General features: G+C 34.2%; 2 protein-coding genes and 1 pseudogene across 2 annotated transcripts; 2 read left to right on the forward strand and 1 right to left on the reverse strand.

The window, feature by feature from the left end:
• The first annotated feature begins 105 nt into the window (after positions 1 to 105).
• Positions 106 to 2242, forward strand: LOC110627632 (annotated as a pseudogene).
• Positions 2243 to 3163: 921 nt separating this feature from the next.
• Positions 3164 to 13247, forward strand: LOC110627447 (nodulation receptor kinase). The gene is made up of 15 exons (XM_021773754.2): positions 3164 to 3852; positions 4493 to 5006; positions 5854 to 6326; positions 6445 to 6595; positions 7067 to 7138; positions 7231 to 7299; positions 8276 to 8347; positions 8465 to 8530; positions 8632 to 8810; positions 9373 to 9599; positions 9947 to 10073; positions 10144 to 10212; positions 11510 to 11699; positions 12310 to 12442; positions 12679 to 13247. The coding sequence occupies exons 1-15, from the start codon at positions 3762 to 3764 to the stop codon at positions 13036 to 13038; spliced, it is 2793 nt and encodes a 930-aa protein (XP_021629446.1). The 5' UTR covers positions 3164 to 3761; the 3' UTR covers positions 13039 to 13247.
• Positions 13248 to 16576: 3329 nt separating this feature from the next.
• Positions 16577 to 17321, reverse strand: LOC110628496 (protein BRICK 1). Its single transcript, XM_021775181.2, has 2 exons — positions 17024 to 17321; positions 16577 to 16912 (listed from the first exon to the last, which is right to left on the reverse strand). The coding sequence occupies exons 1-2, from the start codon at positions 17154 to 17156 to the stop codon at positions 16788 to 16790; spliced, it is 258 nt and encodes an 85-aa protein (XP_021630873.1). The 5' UTR covers positions 17157 to 17321; the 3' UTR covers positions 16577 to 16787.
• Positions 17322 to 17652: the final 331 nt, after the last annotated feature.

Genomic DNA, 17652 nt, shown 5'->3' on the forward strand with positions numbered 1-17652 from the left:
CAGATGTAGTGACGTCAAAGAAGAGGATGAAGAAAACAAGATGGCATTCTTTTTTATCAAAACGACTGAAACCGGATTCTTCAATGAGGACATCGTTAGGCATACAGAACTTTGGATCCAACTCCTCAATCTGCCTCTTAGCTTGTATAATTAAGCTTTTCTCTCTATCTCTTCTCTTCCCTTAACTCTCTCTATTCCCATCAATGCCAACTTTGGAGAGAACCGCAATACACACTAGCCTTCAACCTTCTTTAATGCTTTAGAATTTCTCCCAGAAAATAAATTTATGGCACGCGCAAATTGTCGCCGGCATGAAACTGTTATTGACATTGTAAAGCCGGCGAGTTTCACTGGAGGACTTGAGTTCAATAGTCTTACTTATACAGTGAGTAAAAAGCAGGAGGTTGATGGAAAATGGTTGAGCCAAGAAGTGGATTTGTTACATAGGATTACTGGATATGCACCCAATGGTTGCATCACCGCCGTCATGGGGCCTAGTGGTGCCGGAAAGTCTACGTTGTTGGATGGATTGGCTGGCGGTATCGCGAGTGGAATTAAGCCTCAGAGGTAGAGTGTCATTTGTTGGCTCGGAAATAAGTCCAAGCTTGATTAAGAGGACTTCGGCCTATATAATGGAGGTCGATCGGCTGTTTCCTATGCTTACTGTTTACGAGACTTTGATTTTTGTTGCTGATTTTCGTCTGGGCCGATTTCTACAGCTGACAAGAAGCAGCGAGTGGAGAAGCTGATTGAGCAGCTCGGTTTATCTGTAAGTTATTTCCTATGAAGTTTTCGGTTTGATTAGTTAAAATTCATTAGTTTCCATGGTTGCTTTCATGGCAGTCTTCCAGGAACACCTACATAGGCGACGAAGGCAGCAGAGGAGTCTCCGGCGGCGAGCGTCGAAGAGTGTCGATTGGAGTAGACATAATCCATGGACCACCGTTGCTCTTCCTCGATGAGCCTACCTCAGGTCTGGACTCCACCAGTGCTTATAGTGTAATTGAATGGTGCTTCGCATTGCAAGATCAGGGAGCATTGTGATTCTTACAATTCATCAGCCCTCTTCCAGAATCCAACTTCTTGTTGATCATCTCATAATTCTAGCTCGTGGGCAACTCATGTATCAAGGCTCACCACAAGATGTCACTCTCCATCTTAGCCGGATGGGGCGAAAAGTCCCCAAAAAATAAAACTCAATAGAGTATCTAATTGATGTGATACAAAAGTATGATCAATCTGAGCATGGGGTGGAGGCACTAGCACAATTTGTACTCACTGGAGTGAGACCGCCTAAGTTATCCAATGAGGACATGTCGGCATCCACCATTGTCCCGACACCGCCACAGCCCCGTGGGAACCGCCTTCAGTCAGAAGGTTCAAGTAAAAGAAGAAATTATGGGAAACGACTTCCTTTGCAAACAAGTACAGATGAACCTAATGAGTTCGATCATAGTTTCTTCATCTTCACAGTCTGCCTGTTCTTCTTCTCTTCAAACGATGCCGTTCCTGCATTTATCCAAGAACGCTTCATCTTCGTCCGCGAAACTTCTCACAATGCTTACAGAGCTTCTTCTTACACCATTGCAGGTCTCATCACTTACCTTCCTTTGCTTGCACTGCAGTCTGCTGTCTATGCAGCCATTGTCTGGAAAGCTTTGAAGCTCCGAGGACCGTTTTACTATTTCTTGTTTGTGCTCTAGTTTCCCTTCTCTCCACCAACTCGTTTGTTGTTTTTTTGAGCTCAGTGGTGCCAAATTACATTCTGGGTTATGCAGCTGTGATTGCTTTCACTGCTCTCTTCTTCTTGTTTTGCGGCTACTTCTTGAATACCCATGATATTCCCATGTATTGGAAGTGGATGAACAAGATTTCCACCATGAATTATCCTTATTAAGGATTATTGATGAATCTCACTAGGCACTGATGTTTCTTTTTTGTTACGTTTGGAACCATGTTCATCTATATGGTTGCATTGACAGAATTAAGCATCAGTGCCCAGTGAAGCTGTGACATCCCACATCCTGCAGCTATGGGTTTATATTAGGTTCTACCGTGATATATCAGTGATATTTCAAAACTTCCTAATTGATTAACAGCAATGAAAGAAATCCAATTTACTAGTTTTCAGCCATGAAAATACCTTTACATTTACCCTTTAATAAATACTCTTTGAAAAAGGATTAATATTTGAAAAATATTAGTGGGTATTTTTTAAAAAAAGAAAAAACAGCTGGGATAGAATTTTGGCCTATGTATGTCAGCAATAGACAAAGTTTAATACTAGGAATATACTTGCCAACCATAGGAAGCATCAATGCATAGCTAACCACCTTGAGAAAATTTCTATAAATAAATTAAATTATTTTAATTTCTTCTAGGTAATCTTATGTGGACAGCTATATATATATTGCAGAATGATATAAAATCCATATTTAAAAAAATAATTTAATGATACATAATAATTAAAAATTAATTTTAGACTTTTGAAAAATTGTTTAATATGTGATAAGTCATAGGCGGCTTAAAATAATCTTAATTATTAGCTTTAACTTGTTATGAGCATAATTCAAGGACCTTAATTTCTTCTATAATTAAATTTTTATTAGCTTTAATTAACTTGTTATAAGCATAATCTTTTATAAATAAAATATTTTTTATTAATTAATTTTTTTAAATTTTTTAAATAAAAAAAATATTTGTCTAAAAGATATTTTTTGAAAATCGGACGGAGCATCTATTATAAATTATTTTACAAGTAAAATCAAAGACTTTGAAGTTGGAACAACCAAAGAAAACCATAACAATATAGATGATGAAATCGGAAACTTTCAGACACATAAAATTATTTATAGCCCGTCTTTTCAACCTTGTAAGAACCGTTAAAACGGTTACTGTGAAGCTTCCCAAATTATCAGATTTCAGACTAAATAAAATAACCTTACAGGACGATATCCAATGAACAAATTGACCAAGTAGAATCATAACTTGTCAGAAATTTCTCTTTCTTTCCTATCTGTCAAACATGATCAATAATTTACTTAACCGTAATAGACGGTGTTTTAAGTTTACTGTAGAAACCGAACTGCCATTTCCATGATGTTCCATCCATGGAAACAGACAAGGGGAGAGACGAAAATGAAGGGTTGCTCCGCCCAATAATATCAAACCTTAATTAATTAAAAATACAAAATTAGACCCACACCACCAAATCAATGTTTTAATAATAATCTTATAACATAAAAGTGATTATCAAATTTGGATTTTCTAGTTCAAGCTTCTTCTCATCCTTCTTCCTTTCTACGCTTCTCCTCTTAACTCCCACATTTGAAGTCAAACCTTTGTTATTAACCTCTGCTTCTTCTTCAAAATCAAAATTTTCTGCCCTTCTGCCGGAAACACGATTCTTCTGTGATGAACTCCTGCAATGATGCATAGCCATGGTTTGCTCTGATATCATATTGTAAGGATCCGGAAAACAAACCGTTATCAGAGTTTAAATCAACTTAAGATAACTGGAACCCTATTGTACATCCTAATAGGCCTGATATAATCTCAACATGATCTTTACTTAGATTTCAATCTCAAGTATTAGAGAGAACATAGCTAAATCTGGTTCTATACGTTGATTCAAAACAGAAAACTGCAGATGAGAGGTGCTTGAACTAGTGGAGTACAAGAAAATTCATAACCTGCAAAAACAGCTGGTCTGATTATGAGTTTGATGACCAGATGGGGCGAATTCCTTTTAAGATGAGAAGATGATGGGAATCCATAACTGGATTGTAAGAGGTGTTGAGTGTTTTATTGCTTGCCTGCTCATAATTATTCCATTGACTTGTGCAGAAGAAGGTTAGTGCTGTTTTCTCCTAAATTTTGTGTGTAGTCTCATGATTGTTAAATGCATGGAGTTTTTAAATTTTTCGACAAATTCTTCATATTTATATCTGATCCGCTTTCATCATGTTTAATCTTTAGTTTTGGTATAATCCTAGAATCTAGATCTCTAAGTTAGTGCAGCATAAATAACGATCTTTTCCTTCTGTAAGTTGCCTGGAGAAATTTCAATTTGTACAAATGATTTCTAATGCATAATTTATTTAATTTTTCATGATCTCAGAATCTGCTCTAACTGTTAGAATGATAACCTAAAAGTTTACAGGCATGTCTCTTATAATGGTCAATTCTGGTCAACCATTAATGATATATTTCAAAACCAAACCTTAGTAGCTAATCTGATAGACATTGGAGGATTCTAATCACTAAAGAAACTGGATCTTCTATGAAATAAGTGAAGCAAACAATTGATCAGAAATCAAGCTGCATATTTCAAGCTTTACTAGCATGAACATAAATAAAGTATGTGATTGCTGCAATAAAATGACATTGTTCTGAGTTACAAGTACCACATACAAAAGTCCGGCAGAATATTTATTAATACTGCCCTGGAAAAGCATAATCTTAACCCCAAAAGTATCTGAATTTCATGCAGGTTTGAACATCAAATGCTGTGCTGCATCAAATTCTACAGATATAAGAAAATTAACCTGGATATCAGATTATGGATGGTTCCCAGATGATGCAAGTTGCCAGCCTATAACCCGAGCAGAAGCAAACTTCACAGGTTATGATGTTCGGTTTTTCAAAATTGATTCAGGGAAGAGATGCTACAAATTACCAACAAATAAAGATCAAGACTATCTAATAAGGGGAACATTTCTTTATGGAGATTCAGTGGGATCTTTGGACTCCTTTGACGTTTTGATCGGTGTGACAAAAATAAGCAGAGTGAACACGTCTGAGGATTTGAAGGTGGAGGGCATTTTTAGAGCTAAAGATCAGCATACAGATTTTTGCTTAGTGCATGACAAAGGATACCCATACATTTCACAGCTTGAACTCAAGCCCCTGGAAGATTCAGAGTATTTAAACGTACTGGGAAAGGCACCTAACATTTTGAAATTGGTTAGCAGAAATGATGTAGGAAATTCAGGAGAGGATATCAGGTATGTCACTTCTATCTTAGCAAGGGGAAAAAAAGATTGTCTGCTCAAATGGAAAAGAATAGAAGTTTTGAAACATTAGAATTTAGTTTTTTCAACAAATGTAATATTGCACTTGTTAAGACTCACTAAATAAGCTTGTTTATTACTAATTGTACATCATTATCATAATTTTTACATCAGTAATGTAAGATACCAATTTAAATATTAGCAATAAATAAGCGTAACAATGAGTCCTAACAAACACAATGTAGCACTCATTAGAAATATATGAAGGCCCTGAAAGTGAAGCATGTCTCCTAAAACACAACTATCACATTTAAAAACAAATTGAAGCAAGAGAGCCTATGAAAGAACACAAATGACCAGAGCGCTTTCTTTTTAAAAGATTCAGATAATAGTCTTAGCAGAAGTATATTTAACTAAATGACACCATCATGCCCCTAGCACTAGCTATTGGACAAAGGGATTGAACAAGAATGCTACATAAAAAAGAAAGAAAAGAAATAATAATGATAACGATAATAATAAAACAAGGAAATTAGAAAACTTTACCTAGTAAGATTACAATGAAAAGGTTGAATTTTATACCTCCAACCATACAACTTTCACCCATGACCCTTCTTAAACTTCTTTAACCCAAGTCGACACAAAATCTTAAAAGTACCTTAAACAAAATCATGACCTTTTCGCATCAAATTAAAGAAACTGTATACATATACTGTAGGAATCTTTTATTCTCATCACGTACAGCAAAAGAAAAAGAAAATGCATATAGTAACATTATAATAAATACATATTCGTGAGTTTTGAAATCATATTACTTATGTTTTATACTTTCCCATCTCAGGTACCCAGATGACCCTTTTGATAGAATTTGGGACACAGACAGCAAACTAGTTAAGCCATCACCAGACTTAACACTAGCGAGATCCTACATCCATAATGCTAGCACAACAGTGCCTATTAGAGTTCTCCAAACTGCACTAACACATCCAGACAGACTGGAGTTCCTACACAGCAGCCTTGATGCAGAATATCACAACTACACCCTGTTCCTCTACTTTTTTGAGCTTAACTCCACTATAAAACCTCAACAAAGGGTGTTTAAAATCTACATTAACAATGAGATTCATCAGGACGAATTTGACATACAGGCCAACGGATCATATTATAATGAAGTTGCACTGAATGTCACAGCAAAAGAAGCACTAAACTTGACGCTGGTCAAGGTCTCAAATAGGTCTGTGTTTGGACCTATTTTAAATGCTTATGAGATCTTACAAATGTACTCATGGATTCAAGGAACTAACCAGCAAGATGGTAAGATCAACAGTTGCAATATGCTAAACTCAAATTTGAGTTCATTTATACATTGACAAATGGTACACTTGAGTCAGTATGCCATGCCTTCTGTTACTTAAATTGCGTGTCTTTTCAGTGGACACAATAGAGATGGCGAGATATGAACTGCTTCAGCATAACAAAGAAAATCAAGTGTTGCAAAGTTGGTCAGGAGACCCATGTCATCCTCTTCCTTGGAAAGGTCTAACATGCCAAAGCATGAACGGGGACCCAGTGATCACCAGGCTGTAAGTTCCTCTGTTCTCTGAGAAACTAGAAATTATTATGGTTCTTTCTCAGATGAGATTCTACATATTCATGTTAAAACATAACAGGGTACTATTCAAAAAAACACCTTTTGGTTTTAGGGGCACAAAATTTCTTTGGTCATACTATTACCATGAGTTTTCAATTATCGTTGTTTTAGTATCATTGTATAATATCATTAAACTTACGTCTGAAAATGATATCCCTATGGTTTAAAATTATCTATTAGATGAATCAAATTATTTCTAATGACATGTGTAGTGTCTTAAAAGACATCCTCATTTATGACAAATGAATACCATGTCCGTATGATTTTAACATAGAATAACATGATGTAATAAGGGTGAAAAAAATCCATCCCTTCTTGTTGGGCACTTTCTGAAACTGTTCCAATCAAGTTTTCTCTTCATTTTTTAATCTACAGTTATATTCTAATTTGTCATGCTTTCCAGGGATATTTCCTCAAGTCGTCTTCGTGGGCCGCTTCCAGCTAATATTACTAGGCTGAACAACCTAATGCAATTGTAAGACTTATGCTGCTACTATTTACTAACATTCTTATACTGGTGTTTTTCTTGGTAGTAACTATAGTTTCTCGTCTGTGTTTGGTATATAGGAATGTTACCCACAATAAATTTACTGCCAGGATACCAGAATTCCCATCATCCTCCAAGTTAACATCAGTGTAATTGTCCATTTCTTTCTTCTTTAGCAATTGGATTTATAGCTTTCTATTGACATCATAGTCTCTGCAAGTTATGAGGAATATAAGAACTAAGGGTTGCAAACTCTACTTGCTTTAACGTTATGGAATACTAAATTGTCTTCTTTTTCTTTCTTCATGCTTGAATGAACATGTACATGATAATTTCTAGGTGTTTAGCACGAAGTTTTTTAATGTTGCATAGATCATATTCCCTCCATCCCATAAATATATGCTCACTTTCTTTTTTCGTTTGTCCCAAATTACATGCCACTTTCTCTCTTGAAATGATAGTTTATTTATTTGGTACCAATAAAATATTTAATTAAGTGCTAAAAAATTAAAATTCATTAGTTGTAAGAATAATTTAGCAATACAAGTCCTATCATGGAATGATATGAGTGGAGGGTATATTAGAAAAAGAAATAAACAAAATTTATTGATTTAATTAATTGACTAGGAAAAATTACTATTATTCTCTATGCTATAGAGACTCATTAGTTAGTCTCTTGATTTTGAAAAATATATTAAACATACCTACTATTTTAAAAAAATATACTGATTAGTACCTCCAATTTTAACCGTTAAGTGTTGTAGAAAAGTCTAAAATGCTCTCAATATAGAGAGAGTAATTTGTATACATTTTTACAAAACTAAAGTTCAACCAATAAATTTTTTTATAGTATAGGGATTAAGTAGTAAAATTTAAACGGTTAAAACTAACGAAAAAACTAATTAGTAGATTTTTTAATACATCAAGGACGGTTTTAATGTATTTTCAAAATTAAGAAACTCACTAATGAATTTCCCTACAATATAAGGACTAAATAGTAAATTTCCCTATTAATTATATTTTCTTAAACCATATGAATATTAGAAGTGTCCCTATCTTTATAGGGCAGAGGAACATTAATTATAATGACACATGCCATTGTCTGATGCACAATCAATTTATCAGGGATTTGAGCCACAATGAACTGGTTGGCTTTCTTCCAAACTCTTTGACCTCGCTTCCAAATTTGACAACATTGTAAGTTGCTAGTAATTTTAGTTTTTTAAGTTAAAAGATAATGTCTATCTAAGTGGAGCTACCTCCACAATTTGTTGTTGAATGTTTAATTCACTACTGATATCCTTGCTCCCCCAGATACTATGGCTGCAATAATTTAAGCAAAGGAACTCCAAGTTTTAACAACTCAAGACTTGCTACAGAGTATGAAATTGATAATTTATTCCTTAACAGTGCACATAAATATTTAATATTTATTATTCAAGAATGAAATAACAATCTAATACTTAAGTATAATGTTTCAGCTATGGGGTATGTGTCAATGTTACACAAAGCTCAACACGTAATATTCAAGGAATTCTCATAGGTACTGTTGCATGTGGATCCTTCCTATTAGCACTTGGAGTTGCTTTAGTTTGCATTTACAGGCAAAAGTTCATAGCTCAGAGGAATTTTGATGGAAAACGACACCCTATGACAAAGAGTGAGTATTCATCCTTAATGCTAGCTGACAGTCTCAGATCATAGTTATCTGTCTCTAACTTAGATCTTTGAGTTTTGATAATTTTAGTTCCTGAAATGTTGTATCTGTTTATCGCAAATGCATTAACCTGAGTTTGTGTCATTTCAGGTATGTTATAGTCTAAGATGGTAAAAGGAGAGATATCATATCGGATCTAATAGCCAAAATGTATCCCATTTCTATGGAAAATATACACAAACATGCCTAGAAAAACCTAAAGAAAGAAGCATACAAAGTACAAAGAAAAATCTTACAATCTCAATATGCAAAATAGTGCAAACAGCAAAAATAATTCCATCCAGATTAAATTGCATAGAGATGACAAAAGCAAGTGCAACTGCTTGTATGTGCAGTGCACATGTAAAATTTACACACACGCATGCGTCTATAGCTCACTATTGCTCACTCAAATTTACAGCTGATTGTTACTTTGGCTGTAAAAATCTTCTTTTACAATGTGTGTTGTACTCCTATGGCAAAATAAGCATCTATCAAGTCTCAACAAAGTTTCCTACAAATGCAGATGCCATTTTCTCTCTGCCCAGCTCGGATGATGTAACTTTTAAGTCGATAACTATTCAAATGTTTACCCTAGAATACATAGAGAATGCCACCCACAAGTATAAAACCTTGATAGGTGAAGGTGGTTTTGGATCAGTATACCGTGGCACACTATCTGATGGTCAAGAGGTGGCAGTGAAGGTCCGGTCATCCACCTCAACTCAAGGAACTCGGGAATTTGAGAATGAGGTACGTATAACTAAGCATTTGCATTGTAATCTTGTCTATTACATGCGATCTCTAAATTCATTATTCAAATGCCAAAATGAAATATTCTGCTATGAGAAATCTTATCACTTTCCATTTCACTCTTGTGATTGTATCCCCCCTCCACCAGAAATTTGTGTATTGGTTCAACAATTATGAATCAAATAGCATCCCTTCTTAACATTCATTTGAACCCTTTTCAATATGTTTCTTTTTATCTGAGAAAATAAAATATTAAAGTATCTCCGCGTTCTACATAACTCCACAATTAGGATTTCAGTCTGTCTAAGACGTACGTACACTGACAATTGTGTCAATTCATGTTACAGCTAAACCTTCTATCATCTATCCGACATGAGAATCTGGTACCCCTTCTTGGTTATTGTTGCGAAAATGATCAACAAATCCTTGTTTACCCATTCATGTCCAATGGCTCTCTGCAAGATCGCCTATATGGTACTTCTCATCAAAACATATCTACTTTGATTTGACATTAATCTCTTCTTAACAACTATTTGCATAACAGGGGAGGCAGCTAAAAGGAAAACTCTGGATTGGCCAACCAGACTTTCAATTGCTCTTGGTGCTGCTCGAGGCAAGTAACTCACAGGGATATTAAGCATTTATTATTTTCTTGTTGTCTACTTCTATCTGCATAACAAAATCTGACATGAAACTAAGTTCAACTTTTTTCCTAGAGGAATATTATCATGCTATGAGTATACAACCAAGGTCTGAGTTCACAATAGTCGTATAATTTCTGCCAATGCCCCTTAAACAGGAGAGCTGACCACTCACCAAGGAAAACTAACAAGCAACATAATAACATGCATTTACTTATTGAATTTTCCGCGTGAAGCGGTGGCGATGTTGTGACACTATTAGATACAATCTATAAACAAGTATGAACAGTTTAGCACATGTCACTGCTGACTTCTGCTCTCCAAAAGAGAAAAAAAGAAAATACACAAGGCTCATTAAGAATAGTTTGTTGGTGAAATGGAATTAGACACATATGTAGCTTCAGGGCATGCGTTCATGGCTAATGCTACAAATTAAAGATGGGCCAAACATGATAAACAGGTCTATCTAGGGTTATCACTCTGGATCAGGAGAACAGGCATGTAATGGATTGCGCAAGCCACACCATATCTTAACAATAAAGAGGACAAATCCACATCTACTTCCTTTCATATATAGTTTTAAGGATCTGGACGTGAGAAAGGGGCAATAATAAATGTACATTCATCCAAAAATGCTCGTGCAACAGGCAACATATAGATTCAAGATAAGAGATGATAATGTTAGTTGGTGCAGTAATTGTTGCTCAACTATATAAAGGATAAAAGAGTATGGAAAAATTAGACCACTGCATTGACATGTAGAATTTTATTCTATTCAGGCAACAAATGGATTAATTGAAAAAACTGCTCTGAGTAACAATTTCAAGCAGCTATAGAATGAAGTGCAAATCTACTTCTAGGAGAAATTAACGTCAGAGAAATAGTAACTATCAGAGGTCAGCTGAATTCTGGATTGATTAGCAAATGCACATTAAGAAAAAACTTTCCTGATGGTGTAAATAATGGAGGCGGAGAACAATGAATTAGTGATCAGAGATTATTCTGCCCATGTCATCAGCAAATTCTATCATTAGGAGTAAGGGACAAAAAGTGGATCAAATAATACAGTATATCATACCAAAATTCTATCATATGGATTACAATAAATAAGAAGTGAATTCCAGTTAACATTATATTCCAACACAAGTTCATCAAAATCACATTGTTTAATTAACTTGATTCCTGTCTTTGGTTTATTCCCCTGCACTTTTATTATGCATTAATTGACAACGATATGAGAATGTTTAAAGGATATATTCCATTATTCAGGGTTGACACATCTTCATACGTTCGCTGGCCGTTGCGTTATACATAGAGATGTAAAGTCAAGCAACATACTTCTAGATCAAAGCATGAATGCCAAGGTGGCGGACTTCGGCTTCTCAAAATATGCTCCTCAGGAAGGGGACAGTGGTGCTTCTCTGGAAGTAAGAGGCACTGCTGGCTACTTGGATCCAGAGTAAGTACATATTACGTAGACTCAAATATCATTTTGCGAGTCAGATGAGCTTACTGATGTAGGAAAGATAGGGAGCATTGAAGAAAAAAAAAGTTCAGATCTTACAAGCATTGTAGCTTACTTAAGAATATGAAAAAGTTACAAGATTCCAATTCCTAGAATTTCTTACATATCGCATCCAAGGTCCCATCAAACCTAAAGTTAGTATAGCATCATACAACATCAAAAAGCACCTGGAAAAATCTTAAAATTAGTTGGTTATCGAACTTAGGAGTTTGTAAAGACTAGAAAATACTAATATATTCTCAAATAAACCTATACAGGTTTCAGACCATGATTCTACATTTCTCGAGTCTTTAACTCGCTTTATCGCAAGTTTTACGTTGTTCCCATCATTCCTTGACCATAAACAAGAGAAATACTGCTTCAGTATACAATACTCTTATGTGACCCCCCTTCACAAACATATGCACATTGGATATTTTCTTCACAGCTGCTCAGGAAGTGTATATTGCTGAATGAGATGTCGATGCTGGCACATGCTTTTCAGAAGGAGCTATAACCTCAAAAATGTCTGTCACTAATACTATTTGATAATTCTATCATCCAGGTACTATTCAACGCAGCATCTATCAGCAAAAAGTGATGTCTTTAGCTTTGGGGTGGTTCTCCTTGAAATTGTAAGTGGTCGAGAACCTCTCAACATCCACAGGCCACGAAATGAATGGAGCTTGGTTGAATGGGTACGTCCATGCTATCTCCAGCTTAAAGGGAATATGTTTATTAAGCTTCTCTTCCAGATGCCATATTTAAGCTTAACAAGCTATAGCTTGACTTTGTTACTTCATGAAGACTGAAATTACTGCCTGCATTGAGCTTGAGCTTTCTCTTCCCCCACCCTCCCTAGTCTCCACCTACCATTTTCTTTTCCTTTTTAGATGTCAAAGAACTGAACTAAAAAAAAAAGATCTACCTGCAGGCAAAACCCTATATAAGGGAGTCAAAGATCGACGAAATTGTGGACCCTAGCATAAAGGGAGTTTATCATGCAGAGGCAATGTGGAGAGTGGTGGAGGCTGCATTGGCATGCATCGAGCCCTTCTCTGCTTATCGACCATGCATGGCTGACATTGTTAGGGAGTTGGAGGATGCTTTGATAATTGAAAACAATGCATCTGAATATATGAAGTCCATAGACAGCATAGGGGGGTACAGCTTGGGAGGTTCCAATCGCTTCTCGATAGTCATAGACAAGAAGAATGTTATACCACCAACTCCAACCCCAACAGAACCTTCACCAATTAATGCACAAGCGATGGCTCCTCCAGAACCAAGATAGTAGAAGGGTTGGAAAATTACAGTCAGTTTAGTTGCATCAACTGACGAATTATAGTAAGGAAATCTGAAGATGATTCCGAATGCTATTTTGTGAGAGATCGTCCATCTATTCCATTTACTTCAAGTTGTTCAATTTTTCCCTGAATTTCAAGTTAAAGAATCTACTTTTTGCAATAAAATTTTTACAGGATATACTATGGGTTTGCATTACATTCTCAGTACATCAATACAGAATTACAGATTACAATAAATTGTTATTAAAAACAGTGTAATAGTAGATCGTTGTCCATATTGGCAGCAGCGGATATAAAACAGCAGCCCAAGCATTTTAATTTTAACCAGGAAGACCTGTTAAAGAACTCAATAACTAAATTGGATTTATACTTCCAAATTCATTTCAATTACTTCAGGACAATTAATGACTTGAATCAATGGGATATGTTCTCATAATCTATTGCACAAAAAAAAAAAAAAAAACAATCCAAAGAATATAATTGAATTTCTCAAAACCAGATATCAAGATCACTATGAGTATCTAAACCAGATATCAAGACCCCTATGAGTATCTAAGTATTTCCGAAGTTCTCATAGAATCTTGATTACATAAAATGCTTAAAGATTGCAGGAGAGAAAGGGAAATTCCTAATGACAGGTTGCATATTGATGACATAAAGAAAGTCAAGAGCAAGTGTGATGGAGAATGTTGGTTCTTGAAGATTTCAAACGCAGTTCTTCCAATAAAAAACAAAACTTCGGGTTTCTTTTGTGGCAACTTGCAATTTTGGAGCTTATCCAATTGGCAAATTTATTTTTATGTTTCAAAGACATTATAATTAAAAAAAATTACTCCATGCATTCTCAATGTATTGTGGATCTTCTTTCTAGGCCTCAAGGAAGTGTTCATTTGTTTGTCCTTTTTCTTTTTATTTGATTTCTCACATACTTGCACAACCCTCAGGTAGTTTTGGAAATTTGAGTGTTCATGTAGATAATGACGAGTATAATAGTTCTTTGGTATTCTTTCTGAGGTTGAGTGAAAGAACAGTTCATCAGGGAAAAAACTGAAGTATTTTGAGAAATTCTAAGTTTTATTGATTCTCAATGTCAATTACATATAATATAATCACCTATTTATATGCAAAGAATTAAATTTAACTAGGAAGTTTATACAAACGGCAACAAATAAATTAGCCACAATTTGGAACCTAAAATCCAGCAATTAAAACAGTAATCAAATCTTTAAAATCTTCTAAAATAGCCAACAAAAACACACATTTTAAAAAAATATCATTTTAAATTATATTGAAAAATTATTTTAAAACAGTTGTTTTGGAGTTCTAATGATCAGAACATATCAAATTTAATATCAAAGCAATTTTAACACCCACTAACTAATTTATTTAAGGATGTATTTTTCTTAACAACCGCGCCAAACAACAATTACCAAGCAGATCCTAAGATGTGAGGTTTGGAGGCCAAAAAGGCATTCTTTGGAAAAATATCATTTTCTAAGATATGGTTAAAAAAATGTTTAATTATTTTGAAGTTCTTCAATGAACATGTCAATTTATTTTTAACTCGACTATTAATTACTCCCTAACTAATATATTTAAAGATGTGCTTTTCTCAACAACAATTCCAAAAACAATGCAAAAGTATTTTGGAGAAGCACTATTTTAGATGCTATTGAGAAAGGCTATTTAGTTATTTTTTCAATTCTTATCATTACAACATATCAAATCCATCTAACTTGCACACTTAAGGAACTACTTTGTGAACAACAGCTCCAATAAAATGTTTCAAGGCCTATTTGGCATTGTTTTGTAAATTGTTTTTCAGAAAAGTACATCTTTAAACATGTCAGCTAGAGGGTATTAGAAAATGTATAAAATTAAATTTCACATATTTTAGATATAAGAATCCTAAAACAACTAAATTTTTTTCCAACAGCATTTGAAACAGTGCTTTTTCAAAACACATTTTTAGACTCCTAACCTCAACCCCAAACAGGGCCTAGACTTTTGCAGAAAGAAGCAACTCCTAAAATAAGTATCACATAAACATTATCATAACTTATAGAGCAGAGAACGAAAATGTAGTTTTAGATTAGCAAGATTTCGGTGGAGTGGTTAAACTCTTAATGTTGTGATACATGAGATTGCAATTTTCAAGAGGGCCTTTTTTATGTGGAATAATATCATACATACAAACACAAACAGAGAGTTCAACTCATGATTCAAAATTTGATGAATGATGCAAAAAAACTCAGTAATAATATAGTGCAAGGATGTTATAAAAATTCAAGAAGTCCAAATGAAGGCAACAATTAGATAATGGACAAAGATATATGATGTGGAGGCTCATTGAGGATTCTCTAATAAACTTGCCTGGTTAGAATATTCTTTCCACAAGAAAAAAAGGTCAATCTCTAAAGGTTGAGGATTAAGGATTTGATAATTTTGCTAAGAGCCTAAGAGTAAAAGTTTCAAATAGATAGAACAGGAATGCACTGAGGTGGAGTGGATCCTAACAACAGAAAGAACAATATGAAGTCATTACAACTGATCAATGGCTTAAAAAATTTGAATGATGAATGAGCAGCTAACAAATTTTTCAGATATGTGCACATGTTGTTTTAATATATCCAAGTAATTCATATGTTTCAAAAGGTATTACTAGTGAATGTCAATTGTCTTAACCTCTTGCATCCAGTAACTTTATTGCTCCTTATTGTCTAATTTTTCAAATGTTTGTGCAACCCTTACAAAGAGAATTGGTGATATCTCCTCCAAAGTCTAGGTGAATTAAGAGCAGTCAAATACAAGACATGGCCCGTATTTTGAATAACAGATTACCTTGGGAATATCACTTCAAAATGAAAAACACATCTAGGAAAATTTGTTATTTTGTTTTTGTTGGAATTGATGAGATTTTACCTTTATTTGTGGGATATGATAGCAAGAAACCATGTGATTGATTAGCAAAATCATTAGGATTGTTAGTGCTAGTATTAGGACTAACTGAAGGAATGCCACATATGTACATCTTGTGTCTTCTATTCTAAACATAGATGCTTACATAATATGCTTGCCCACAACTTAATAAAATATTACATTTGAGGTTTTATATCCATAGATATAGGTTCTTCTGTATTTTCTATCATTCAAAATTTCAACATGATTTCAAAGCTTAAGGTTTGAGTCGCAAATCTATTTTTCTCCCATATTCATCCACATCTCCTTCTTCTTCATTTTAGCCTCACGTTTCCTAAACCTATTTTGCACCTACATTCACCTCCTCCATTTCTAGCCTATATTTTGAGTCCCAAAGCTATGTGCTCTGCAATCAAATGGTTTATGGTCCGATTTTTACATAAACCCTAGTCAGCATCTCACGCTTTTTACAGTAAATGCTCACTTCAAATAGTGGTCTGTAAAGTATAAACAACTACCAAGGAAAATTTGTAAGCAATTATCCAGGAAAACTTTACACCAGCCAAGAGTAATTAGATCAATACTAAATAGTTGTGAAACAAAATGTCAAGGAATACGGGGTCATTCTATTAAAAAAGGGAAAATGCTAAATTTATATGATATATTCCAAAAGAGGGACAAAAAGAAGACACATATATTACCTTTCAAGAGGGATACAATGCAAGCTCAAATATATTTAGTTCACAAGAAGAATTACAGACAAGATGGAACGCTTACATAGACGCAGAATCAATACAAACAATAAACCAAATCAACATCAGGTACTAAGAAGAGAAGGATTGGCAGTTGCAGTACCCACTTGGACTTCCAGGACCTCTAAACGTCGCTCCAGCGTATCAAGCTTTTCATTAAGCGAAGCCAATTTACTCTTGGTAGTAGCCTCTGAAAGGAATTTCATACAAAATGTTATTACCATTAGCAGAAAATCTTCTCCAAGAAAAAACAAAATCCCAAAGACTAAGATCTCTGAGGAGACAAACAAAAAGAAATTACCAAATTGGAGGAGGAATTCGAAGAGGCGACGAACGTTGAGGGAAATGTGAGAGATGAATTCGCGATTTTCCCAATCGGCTTGCACTGCTATCCCGACATTGACAGCGTTTGTAATCCCTCCAGCTCTTGCCATTCTCCCACCTGATTCGATCTACCGAGTCCAAAAGCAAAAATTGTTGCTTTTTGCTATCAGTTGACCTCTTTCTTTTCCCGTAAAATGCTTCTATTTCATTCTGATCTTCGAAGCTAAGCTCTCATCATTTTCTCCAAATTTGGCATTTGGAAAAGAATTAAGAATATCTGTTTCAACTTCTTAAAAAAAAATAAAACCATTTCCGAAAAAAATAATTGAAAATAAGTTTAATTAAATCTCATATTTTCGGTGAAATAAAATTTAAATAGATTTATGTATTTTTATTAAGGGTCAAGTGAATTAATATAATATTATTTTTATAATAAAAATAATATTTTTTGAATTTAAAATATTAAAATTTATTATTTTAATTAATATAAAAATTAAAAATAATATAAAATTAATAAATAATTTTTAAAATTATAAAAATGAAATTTTATTAAAATTATTTTATTTATTAAAATATAATATAAAATTATTTTAATATTTTTTAATT

Source organism: Manihot esculenta, chromosome 12, assembly GCF_001659605.2.
Source record: "Manihot esculenta cultivar AM560-2 chromosome 12, M.esculenta_v8, whole genome shotgun sequence".
NCBI lineage: Eukaryota > Viridiplantae > Streptophyta > Magnoliopsida > Malpighiales > Euphorbiaceae > Manihot > Manihot esculenta.